At 41.8% G+C, this 12953-nt stretch overlaps 1 protein-coding gene across 2 annotated transcripts in view; it reads right to left on the bottom strand.

The window, feature by feature from the left end:
- glg1a (golgi glycoprotein 1a) overlaps positions 1-12953 on the bottom strand; it is a 126752-nt gene that overhangs the window by 63413 nt on the left and 50386 nt on the right. For both annotated transcript variants that reach the window (XM_048546490.2, XM_048546491.2), the window contains exon 5: positions 2427-2612. In XM_048546490.2, the coding sequence (XP_048402447.1) occupies positions 2427-2612 (186 nt within the window). The remainder of the gene's footprint in view (positions 1-2426; positions 2613-12953) is intronic.

Below are 12953 nucleotides of genomic sequence, written 5' to 3'. Positions count from 1 at the left end.
GGGCCTAGACCCTTCATTGGAGGGGGATGAGGTGAGGGTTCTGGAATAAATAGGGAGAGAGGGGGAGGAGGACCGAAGATGGAGAGAAAAGAAGATAGGTGGAGAGGAGAGTATAGGTGCGGAGGTAGGGAGGGGATAGGTCAGTCCAGGGAAGACGAACAGGTCAAGGAGGTGGGATGAGGTTAATAGGTAGGAGATGGAGGTGCGGTTTGGGATGGGAGGAAGGGATGGGTGAGAGGAAGAACAGGTTAGGGAGGCAGAGACAGGTTGGACTGGTTTTGGGATGCAGGTGGGTGGAGGGGAAGAGTTGGGCTGGTTGTGTGGTGCAGTGGGGGGAGGGGACGAACTGGGCTGGTTTTGGGATGCGGTGGGGGAAGGGGAGATTTTGAAGCTGTGAAGTCCACATTGATACCATTGGGCTGCAGGGTTCCCAAGTGGAATATGAGTTGCTGTTCCTGCAACTTTCGGGTAATATGTTGAAATAAGTGAATAGCTCGTCAGGTCCACACCTGAAATCACAAGTTGTGCTGTAGGCTTTAATGTGTTATGTTTATAAAATGGACTTTTTGAATAAAATAACTGTTACATGTCACATTAGTTGCAAGCTGACTGCAGGTCAAGAAGCTTTCAGCAGTAATTACAAGCACAGAGGAGTGACTTCTTAAATGACAAAATTCATAATTTAACGACCACCAATTCCCGCACATGCGCCAACAGGGCCATAGCGTTAGCTGGCCACAACAGATTTCAAGATGCATTTGCCTATACTCTGATGTCATGACAACAGGATTTATTTATTTGCGCACGCACTGCCGGCATCCATACTCTCTGCACAGTGCAAGGGCAAATTGCCCTTTGTTGAGCCTGAGTTTTTAGAACCGACAACCAATCCCCTTGCTGTCTCAGCTGCTTCCTCCCACCGATTCATTCCAAGGCAAGGCATGATGCCAGGTGACCACTTGTGCCATCTACTGCCTCCCTTTTGATGGCTGATTTTCCTCCTTGCTAGATGTTTATATTAGTTACATAATTCATAGCAGAGCCTCAGTAAATACTCTCTACTCTGCTGCTTTTCAGCTATTATGTTTCAAGAATTTATCTCCAGGATGCTACCTAAATAACAGCAAGGAAAATCCAAAGGACAATAAAGGTTGTTAGCTTAAACTGAACTGATTAACCTTGGTGGAATTTGTTGATGGCATAATTGCAGAGCCATTATAAAATGCAACAATACAAACCTAACCTGCACATCTTTGGACTGTAGGAAGAAAGCGCATCATCTAGCAGAAACCCATGCAGGTTGTAGGAGAACATGCAAACTCCAGACAGACACTCACCTAAGCCAGATCCCTGGCTGTGATGCAGCAGTGCTAACCACTCAGGCAGAGGACGACCAAATTATGTGAAGAGAAAAAGATTAAAGACTCTGAGAATCTTTTGATTTATTACTCATTTTTTTTCCTCTTTCCAGGTTGTGTGTGCTTGCGCGTGCATGTTGTGTGACAGTTATTCCCTCGGAACTGGGGAGCTGGGAGCTGAAGGCAGAGTCAGGGAGCATTAAGCCTACTACATATAGGGATGTGCCACCCTCAATCAAGTTCAGAAGAACCTTTCTGCTGGATCCAGATGCTTGAGCTGCCGGTCTATGGTGGGGGCATCTACCAGTGTGCCAGTCTTTGGAATGTCTGACTTACATAAGGAGCACCACACTGCCACTGAAGTTCAACTCAATAAAATAGGTGACAGCTGTTCTCTCATTCTTCTGACCAGTCAGCATGCCTGGTTTAATAACCAAGCTGTGTCTAAAATTAATTGTCAGTCATTATCTAACTGGTGCGTTCTCTGACAATACCTCTATCATCCAGAGTCCATCTGCCAACTAATCAGCTTTCTCTTCTCATATTGCATGGTTATGCTGTATTATGAATATGACTGCATCACCTAATAAATGAGTTGGACAGTACGAAAAAGTAGCACCTTGAGAAAAAGTGAAGGTTCCCTGTAAACAAAGATATTTTAATTTGACTTCTTGTGTGGATGATGCAAAATGAATTATTTTCCCATACTCATTCTTCACGTTCCTGATCTCTTCACTATACCCTTGAATAAAAAGTGCCATTCAAAATATTTCTCAAGATGAGTTTTCAACAACATGCCAAGTCTACCGTTCCATTTGGATAATAAAAACAAAAGCAGACTGAAAGGAAATGGTAACTTTACCTCCGGCATTCATTTTTCCCCTCCCTCAATGTCATCACAGCTCCACTTCAAACTCAAACATTTTTCCAGCCAAGTAATCTTGCTTTACTTGGACTAAGTAAATTATTCAATGGGACCACAGTTATACTACCTTCACCCTCAGGTTTTTATTTCAGAGTGACATGTCCTCAACGTGTTAAAATCAAGCAACTGAAACACGAACTTACATCTTCACAGAAGCGCTCTCGATCATCTCTGCAGGAAAAGTACAGATGTCTGTCGAGGTGGAAATCATCTGAAGAGAGTTCCGCTACACGCAGGATGGCCTTCTTACAGTTATCAGAAATCGCCTTGTCTTCACTCACTAAAGCCTTTTCCAAACAGGAGACTACTTCTCCCTGTGAATGTACATCCTGTTGTGAGAGAATAAACAGTTTAGACGTGTCCCAAATCTCTCCAGCACAGCCAATGTGTACTAGCTACTTGAAAATCATAAATAGAAACCGAAAGAAAATCCCAGTTTACTGGCTACTTGTAAAAGCACTACCACGCCACTCTGAACTAAGCACGAATTTCCCTCACACTGCCAAACAACACTCAAAATAAGCAAGAAATGTTACACTGGTCCATGTGGGGCTTTATGATTGACTGGAAAAATTACAAATCCAGACAGCAAAAATTAATTATCAAAAAACAGTAAATAGAGTCATACAGCATGGAAACAGGACCTTCAGGTGAACTCATTTGCAATGACGAGACACCCCAATCTTACCTAGTCTCATTCGGCAGCATCTGGCCCATATCCTTCTCAACCCTTCCTATTCATGTACCTATGCAGATACCTTTTAAATGTTGTAACTCTACCAGCCTCCACCGCTTCCTCCGGCAGCTTGTTCCAAACATGCACCACCTTCTAAGGGATAAAGTCACCACTCAAATTCTTTTTAAAACCTTTCTCCACTTGCCTTAAATCTATGCTCTCTAGTTTTGGACTGCCCTACTCCGGCTCTTCACCCTATCCATTTCTCTCATGATTTTATAAACCTGTATAAAGTCACCGATTCTCCATGGGGAACAATGCCCCAGCCTATTCAGCCTTTCCCTGTAACGCAAACCCTCCAGCCCTGGCAACATCCTTGTGCATCATCTCTGCACCCTCTCAAGTTGAACAACATCTTTCCTATATAAATGGCAAAAAGCTCCACAAAGTTGCAAGCTTGGGAACAGTATTTTTAGTCAGCCCACAACTGAAAGATAGGTAGACTGAGGAACAGGTGTGAACTAGGCAGTAAAGCAACAAACGCATGAAATTTAGCAAATCTAGCAGCATTTGTGGAGGGAAATAGAGTTAATGTTTCAAGTCCAGTATGACACTTCTTCATAACTATTCTGGAGTGCTGAGGGGGTGGGGGAAGGGGGAAATTAAGGGGAGGACTGAATTAACATGCTCTACCTGCAAGCAATAAATCTTTATTACAGAGAAATTAAGCATAAAAGCAGGGAAGCCTAACCACAACAGTCACAACGCTGCTGAGCCAGCACCCAAATAATTGTGCAGAGCTTTGGTCTCCTTACTTAAGGAAGGATATGTTTGCATTGGAAGGAGTCTAAAGAAGGCTCATTCCAGGAAACTAATCATGTTTTATAAGCAAGGATGAATCCATTCTCCTTGGAATTTAGAATGAAAGGGGATCTTGTTTAGGCAAATAAAGATTCTAAGAGGTCTTGACAGATACAAGTTGAGACAATGTTTCCTTTCTCGAACCTCCAGAACTAGGAACATCATCTGAAAATAATATTTTTCATTTGAGCAGACATGAGAAGCAATTTCTGCTCCCAGGGTGTCACTCTTCTTTTGAATTCCCTTCCCCAAGAGCACAGAAACCTGGGCCATGACTACAGTGAAGGTCAAGTTCAACATATTTTGATCTCAAGGCAGTCAATATTCATCCGTTGTGGTAACAGTGGCGGTGGACGGGGGCCGAAGTTAGCCGGAAACTAGAGTGAAGGCCACGAGCCGATCAGCCATAATTGTACACAAGGGTGGAGCAGATTCCAGTAGTGAAATAACCTACTACTCCTATATTTACCACTTTTAAGGTTTAAGTTCAGCATGGGAAAAGGACGAGGAGAAAATCATTAACTGTGGCAGAGTTAGTATCAATAGAGTGGGAATAGTTTGATTCCATTTTACCTAAACCAAGAGTGGCAGGGAAAACTGCAACTAATCAAGGGACTGCCTTTACAGAAGGCATATTTCCACAAGGCAAGAAACATACAGCAGGATTGAAATGAAGCAGAAAAATGTGCATTTGACATGCATCAAACTGTTAATGCAGTTGAGAATGAAGCCAAATGTAGCAAGTTCATGGGAAAATGAACGAAGGGGAGAGGGAAACAAGGAGCAAGGAAGAGGAGACTTTTAGTTAATATAAAAAGGAAGCAAAGCCTTCTTAACACATACATAGAGTTAGGGTTAGTCCCCAGACTCCAAGATTATGACTGTTGGTCCTCTATTTTTGTTTTGTTTACAATAATAAATATTACTGAGATTTTGTTAATGTTCAAATAGAATATTTATAGAACACAACAGACCCAGTAACGCTGAACTCATGGCCTACAGTAACAGCCAACATACTGCTTTGCAACACTTTCACCTTTTCTCTAAACTTCATCACCATCTTTCTTGTACTCAGGCACATTAGCACAACCACTTCACCTGGAAGCCATCACAATAGCACAAAGGCAAGAGTGAGGCATGTACAACGATCTTCATCGATAAAAAGCAAGAGCAGAGATTTGCTATGAGTATCCAAGCGTAGTGGGAGGGGCAGGGGGTGCGCAAGTGGGCACCCACATTTACTTTCATAAAATAACTGAATCCCTATAGCATGGAAAGAAGTCCAACAAGTCCACACTGCCCCTCCAAAGAGCATCCTACCCCAACTCATTCCACTACCCCTGCATTTCCTCATGTCTAGTCCACTTAACCTAAACGTCCTTGGACCACACTTTTGCACCCACCCTGCACATCCTTGGACTGTGGAGGGGAACCGGAGCACCCGGAGGAAAGCCACGCCGACAGGGGGAGAATGTGCAAACTCCACACAGACAGTCACCCCAGAGTGGAATCAAGCCTGGGTCCCTGGTGCTGTGAGGCAGCAGTGCTACCCATTAAGCAACCCGTACACTTTTGCACATCCCCCATGAGATGGTATGGCTGCCCACAGCGCACCACATATTATTTTTGTGTTGCCATGGAATTGGTTGTGGATCCACGAGTTTTGCCCATGGACATTGATTGGTAACTTTTTTTGGTGGAGATAGGAAAATTCACAAAATCTAGTTTTGCAGATACATAAGAATGAGTGCGCACAGATTTACAGAAGGTATTTGATACTCACAAAAGATATGAGGGAAATTGTAAGTCATGGTATAAAAGGTTAAACCGTAGCAATGCGGACACAAAACTGACTGAGAGACAGCAAACAGAAAGTAATCCTCAATGGATATTCTTCAGGCCAGAGGGAAGTTTGCAGTGGAGATCCCCAGGGGTTCGTATTGGGATCCTTATTTTTCCTGATATCTGGATCTTGGTGTGCAAGGGACAACTTCTAAGTTTGCTGGTGACAGGAGAATACCAAAAGAACATTCATAGATTTCCAGAATTCCTATGGTGCAGGAGACCAATCAGCCCACTGAATCTGCACCAAACCTCCAAACAGCTGCACTCCCCTGACACTACAGGGTAATTTAGTGAGGCCCATCCACCTAACCTGCACTTCTTTTAAATTCTGGGAGGAAACGCAGACAAAACCCACATAGACTTAGGGAAACATGCAAACTCCACACAGTCAGCTGGGTCCCTGGTGCTGTGATGCTGTACTGTTAATCACTGTGCTGCAAGTTTAATTTTTTGAGGCTACATGTGTACAAGGTTAGTACTACTGACACAGTCTACAGAGACCCCAAATCGGTCTTTTGACAAGATTTCGTATGGCAGACTCTTTAAGAAACTAAGAGCCCACAAGGTCTAGGGAAATTTGGGTTATTGGATTCAGAATTGATTTAGCGACAGGAAGCAGAGGGAGATAGTTGAAGCGTATTTTTATGACTGGAAGCCTGTGCCCAATGATGTATCAAAGGGTTTAGTACTGGGTTCTACACAGTTTAAAAATAACGGTTAGGCCATTTAGAACAGAGTTGAGGAAAAACTTCTTCGCCTAGAGAGTAGTGAATATATGGAATGCTCTGCCCCAGAAGGTAGTGGAGGCCAAGTCTCTGGATACTTTCAAGAAAGAGATAGGTAGAGCTCTTAAAGATAGTGGAATCAAGGGTTATGGAGATAAGGCAGGAACAGGATACTAATTGTGGATGATCAGCCATGATCATAATGAATGGTGGTGCTGGCTCGAAGGGCCAAATGGCCTACTCCAGCACCTATTGTCTATTGTTCCATGCTGTTCATTGTGTAGATTAATGATCTCGACACAAACGAGAAAGTGCAGACAATACATTTGCAAATGAGACTGAAATGGATGGTGCTGTAAATAACAGGGAGGAAAGCCTTAGATGACAGGACAATATGGATGGGCCGGTCAGATGGGTTCAGCAATAGCAAATGGAAATTAATCCTGAATAGTCATCAAGGCAATGCGGTTTGGGAAGACTAAAAATACAGGGAGTATACATTGAATGGCAGAACCCTAGGAAGATCAGAGGGATCTTCATGTGCATGTCTCTAGATCCTTATGCACAAGAGGGCAGGTAGACAAAGTGATTAAACAAGGTATTGGGATATCAATATTAATTTGTTTGACTCATCAACACAAGAGCAAGGATATTATGACTGAGCTGTATAAAACATTAGTTAGGCCACAGCTGGACTACTACATTCAGTACATGTTATGTTCAGCCAGAAGGATGTGATTGCTTGAATTACATGGATGCTGCCTGGGCTGGAGCAATTCAGGTATAAAAAAAATAGACAAAATGGGTTGCTTTCCTGAGAGCAGAGAATGTTGAGGAGGAGGATTTGATGTTGATTCAAGGTATACAAAGTTCTGACGGGCCTAGACAGGGTATAAAGGGAGAAATTTTCTTCCCTTAAGAGTGAGGTCAATAACTAAGGAGGACAGTTTAATCAAAGGAGCTGGGAGGTTTACAGGAGATTTGAGGGGAAAACAAAATTGCCCAGAGGATTGTGGGTATGTGGAGCTCTACATCCAAGCATAGTAGAGGCAGCAACCCTTAGGATATTTAAGAACTATGCAGATAAGCATTTGAAATGCAACAGTATATAAGGCTGCAGGCAAAATCCTTGAAAATGGGATTAAAATGGGTGGATGCTCAAGGACTACTACAGACACAATTGGTTGGGGTGCCTGTTACCACACACTGTAAAAACTGACCTTTGTTCCAGGCGGGCTAACAAAAAGCATGTATGAAAAGGTGGAAAGATCTCTAATTTATCTACTTTCAAATAAACTGGTGCCAGTGTTTTATCTCTACCATGCTATAAAGGGAGGTTTGCTCCGTATCAAACTGCAATTTACAAATTCATGTATTAATGGCATAGCCTCGTGTACAGCCTTGATGTTGAACAGTTGAAATTAGATTAGACATTAGACCAAGGAATTAAAACCATTTGCAGTTCAGTCGCTCTAATGAGTTATAATTAGAATTGTGCCTAATGCCGAGTTAACTGCAGATCCACAAAGTACTTCACCAATTAATACACTAAACACAATTGGAAATTGCAAAATCCCAATGGGAAATCTTAATTGCTCTTTTCAATGGGCATAATCAGGACAGGGACAAACACAGGAAGAAAAGCCTATTAAAACGTCATGACAAAATGCAATCAGAATCAGGAAATTGGTCCCAAACTACACTTAAGCAATATGGCAGTTATTGGAAATACTGGTCTTAAAATATATGAAAGAATTTGCATTGAGGTACTACAACATTTGCACATTTAACACCAAAACAGATTCCAACATTTTAGGAAACTCTCAATTCATTTCTTATATTCACAAAGCAAAGTTACCAAACGTATGCATTACACATTTGTCAAGAGATAACTGCAGCTTTGAATACAAGTTGGCAAAGGATGAAACTTCAATTAGATTTTAACTTCTGTTTGCAAGCTTTAGACAAAGTATCCCTCAGACCTGACAAAGCAAGGAAGAATGGTACCAAATATGAAGTTTTATCATGGCACCAGCCAGCAATAGCTTGTGCAATTGTCATATCACTTCATGCTGAGTCAAAGTGAACAACCCCTTCTTAAGTATTTCAGGCGATTGGCAACAATTGCTTGTACCTTGAAAATAATTGGGAATCTGTAAAGGAATATCAGGTTCACAGAATACTAAATAAGTCGTCCATGAAAGGCATCCATTTTATTAAACTTAATAACTTCTGTTCACAACTTCTAATTACACAACACGTTTAAGCAAGAACTCTGGGCCTGGAAGCCTAGGTTTAAACCTCTACTGCAAAGGTGTGAGATAACATCTCTGAAAAGATTTATGAGAACATTTAATGTCATGAAATGTCTTAATGTTATTCAAGACAGTGTTACAAAGTAAAACTGAACAAAATGCCCCTAATAAGATATCGGGACTGATGACCAAAATCTTGGCCAAAGAGGTGGGTCTTAAGTAATGTCTGATAAAGGAGGAAAGCAAGGGAATGTAGTTTAGGGTGGCTATGGCAGTCAAATTTGAGAAGTTGTTTTACCAGGAACAGTTAGTGAACACAAGGAATAGGTGAATGGACCTTTATGTGCCTTCGGACACAGGTACCAAAATTTTGATTCACAGAGCCTCATACTTCAAAACAAGGGGAGGTGATGGCCTAGTGGTATTATCACTAGACTGTTAGTCCAGAGATCATGATAACGTTCTGGAGACCAGAGTCTGAATCCTGCCATGGCAGATGGAATTTGAATTCAATAATATCTGGAAGTAATCATCTAATGATGACCATGAATCCATTGTTGATTGTTGAAAAAACCCATCCGGCTCTTTAATGTCCTTTAGGAAAGGAAACTGCAATCCGTACCCGGTCTGGCCTATATTTGACTTCAAGTTCACAATAATGTGGTTGACTCGTCACAGCCTCTGGGCAATTAGGGATGGGCAATAAATGCTGAATAGACAGCGGCACCCTCATCCCATGAATGAATTAAAAAAGGCATTTGGATAGGTATGTGAATAGAGGAGTATGGGCCAAATGGAACTAGATTAATTTGGGATATCTGGCTGGCATGAGAGAGTTAGACCGAAGGATCTGTTTCAATGCTGTACGTCTCTATGATGCTATGTACACCAATCACTAGATAGTTATCGATATCAAGTAGCAGGAAGATGGGTACCAAGACCTTTATCCAACTTATAAATGCAAACTATTTGGGGTGCCAAAACAGAAAACACTGCATTCTCCACTGTGTACATGTAATCACATAACTATTGCCTAGATGCAGTCAATTCACACAATGGGACGGAGATCAGACATTTTACGCAAGAGTCACAGCTCTTCAACATTCTTGTATACATTAGCAGGCCTCCTACCTACTCGTCTACAGAACTCGGGCATCTGAGTTTGGTATATGAAGTAAGAAAATTTGTCAAGGATGTTAGCCTTTGCTGTATCATTAATGAAGTATTATCTCTAAGCACTTGTTCTAGAAAATTAAGTGAAAACTGCCAGGTCAAAAATGTCAAAGGCACTCCGTTTTACTGTACAGGAAGTGGTAATTTAGTCTAACAGGTTGGTGCTTGTACTTGTATTTGTGCGCCTCATGGGAGTCCTTTTGACTCATTTCATTTAACTTACCAGCATATCCTCAGAATCCTCCTGCATTTATCTAGGTTATCCATAAATATATCCATGCATTTCTTGAACTCAACTTGAACTTGAATGACAATGGTTAATATGTGCATGAAACAATACCAAGGCTAATCAACATTTCTCTACATTTGACCAGCATAACTACAGGGACAGAGGCTACTGTGTGATTATTGATCTAAGGCAATTGTCATCTGTTGCTCTCACTATTTCACACCAGAGGTAGAAAAATAGACCTGCATAGTTTCACCTGAGCTCATGATTCACCTTAATAAATCAATACAAATCCCCAATCACCAGTTTTCTCAATTTTACTTTTTACAGACCCAACACACATTCTGTCATGAAGACCTACCATGAACACTTCCTTTGGACCTCCCTTGCTCCAGCACAATCAGTACTAAACCCTTTGACTTTTATTCTGTGACACCTGGAATCCAAAATCTCTCTCACTCACGAGTCTTCTGCTGACAATCCCTTCTCTCCACTTATCTTCCTCATCCTTATCAACATTCTGAAACAATTCACTTTTCTACCTCCCTCTGGTTTTGAACAGGAATCACACTGGATTGAGACTTTTAGTGCTTGGACAACAAAGACTTCAAACAAACAAACTTGAGATCACAAATAAACTTGTTCTCATAGACTCAGATGTTTAGAGCACAGAAGGTGACCACTCAGCACCCCATCATGTCCACGCAGCCAACAAAGACTGACTACACTAATGACACTGTCCAGTCCTTGGCCCCTAGCTGCAGAGATAATGGCAACACAATTGAAAATTGAAATCCTGCTTAACAGTTTTTGACTCCACCAGCTTCTCAAGCAGAGAGCTCAAGGCTTCCACCACTCTTTGGGTGAAAACATTTCTCTTCTAACTCCACTTAAATTTAGGTCCTTTGGTGACTGACCCCTCTTGACTCCTACCCTCCATACTTATGCCCCTCCAGCTAACACGCATCCACAAGTCCACTCCGAGCCTCTGCTGCTCCAAGGAAGACAACCATAGCCTATCCAATCTTTCCTTATAGGTCAGACAGCATCCTGGTAAATCTCTTCTGCATCCTTTCTACTGCAAGCACATCCTTCCCATAATGTGGTGGCCAGAACTGCATGCAGTATTCCAGTTATGTCCTCACCAACATTTCATACAGTTCCGGCATAATCTTCTTTCTCTTGTATTCTATGCATCAGCTAATAAATACAACAATTCATATGCCTTCTTAAAAACCTTATCTACCTCCCCTGCTACCTTTAAGAATCTGTAGATATGCACACCAAGGTCTCACTGACGATCCACACTTTTCAGGGTCCTACACTGATAGTGTAATCTCTTGCCTGGTTAGATCTCCAAGTGCATTACCTAATACTATTCCAGGTTGAATTCCATTTGTTACTTTGCTCTGCCCAGCTGACCAGTTCATTGATGTCCTCCTGCAATTTACAGCTATCCACCTCACAATTTTTGTGTCATTCACAAACTACTTGATTCAACCATTTACATGTAAGTCTAATATATTAATGAACATCACAAACAGCCAGGACCCCAGTACCAAGCCCTCTGGAACCACACTGTAAACAGACGTGCAGTCACAGAAACATCCTTCTACCATCAGGTTTTTGCTTTTCAGCCAATTTTGGATCCAGAGCCACCTGGTCATGAATGCCACAGGCTCTTTATGTTCTTCACCAGTTTGCCATAAGGGACCATAGCAACTGCCTTGTGAAAGTCCAAGCAGGCCTCAACAAATATGCCTCTCCTCAAAATTTCCATCAAATCTGCCAACCCTACTTTCCTTTGATATATCCATGATTAACCTGCGTCTCCTCAAGGGCAGACATATTCTGTGTCAACTCTTTCTGTGTAAGTTCTCCACAAGCACAGTGAGCAACTGGCCTGTAATTTAACCATCTATCCTTTCCTCATTTTTCTTAACTAATGGGACGCTAGCAGTCCTGCCTTTCTCTGGTACCTCACCTTTGTGCATAGGATCCAAAAATCACTGCCAAGACTGATACCTCCTCCCTCATATCTCTCAACAACTTGAATTTCATGTCATCTACATATGCAGATTTATTCCTTTTTAAGGCCGCTAAACATACTTGTACCTCCTCTCTCTATTAATTTCTTTTAATACTGCCCCATTTTCTACCCTGACACTTACACCTGCCCTTCCATTTCTCCACTGCGAAGATGAACACAATGTATTCATTGAGAAATGTGTCCATGTCTTGCGCTTCCCCATACAGATTGTGGTCTGCAATTTGAGGGTAATCTCGGACATGCATAGCAGTTGAATATCTGCACCATATGTGCCACCATTCTGATAAACTTGAGTTTGAATGTCAGGTTTAGAAACAGAGACCTTGCAGTTTAAGGTGAATTATAAGAAGGAACGGGTGATCACCAGTCAGAAAGGAGGCAAGCATGTAGTCAGGAAACTCCCAGAGTACATCATACACTCTTCAGTGCCCATAAATATTGAGAGTGACAGTTCCTTTAGAATGAAAGTCTAAGTGCACAAGGAGAGAGAAGAAACATGGGAAAAGCAATAGAAGCTCAACTGTGAGACATACATGTGGCCACAGACATGACTCCAGATGGCATGTTCATTACCTGGGGCCAGGGTCAAAGAGATCAGTGAACAGCTGCTAGGGATTCTTAAAGGGTAAGACATACAGTCAGTTCATTTTGGTACCAACGTTTTACAGACGTTCCTCCATATCCACAGAGGTTCCATTCCTGAGAATCTATAAATGAAATTTGTGAATGCAGAGCTTGTTTAAAAGTAGGGTAGAAATAGGTTAAAAATCACAGATTTGTCTGTGGATGTTGAATTTTGTTGTTCCTTATTTTTTCGTATAGATAGGCAAATTCATGATTCGTGATTTTGCAGATA

This window comes from Stegostoma tigrinum, chromosome 16 (assembly GCF_030684315.1).
Source record: "Stegostoma tigrinum isolate sSteTig4 chromosome 16, sSteTig4.hap1, whole genome shotgun sequence".
Classification (NCBI taxonomy): Eukaryota; Metazoa; Chordata; class Chondrichthyes; order Orectolobiformes; family Stegostomatidae; genus Stegostoma; species Stegostoma tigrinum.
Note: the sequence above shows the minus strand (reverse complement) of the source record. Positions and strands in the feature narration are given on the sequence as shown.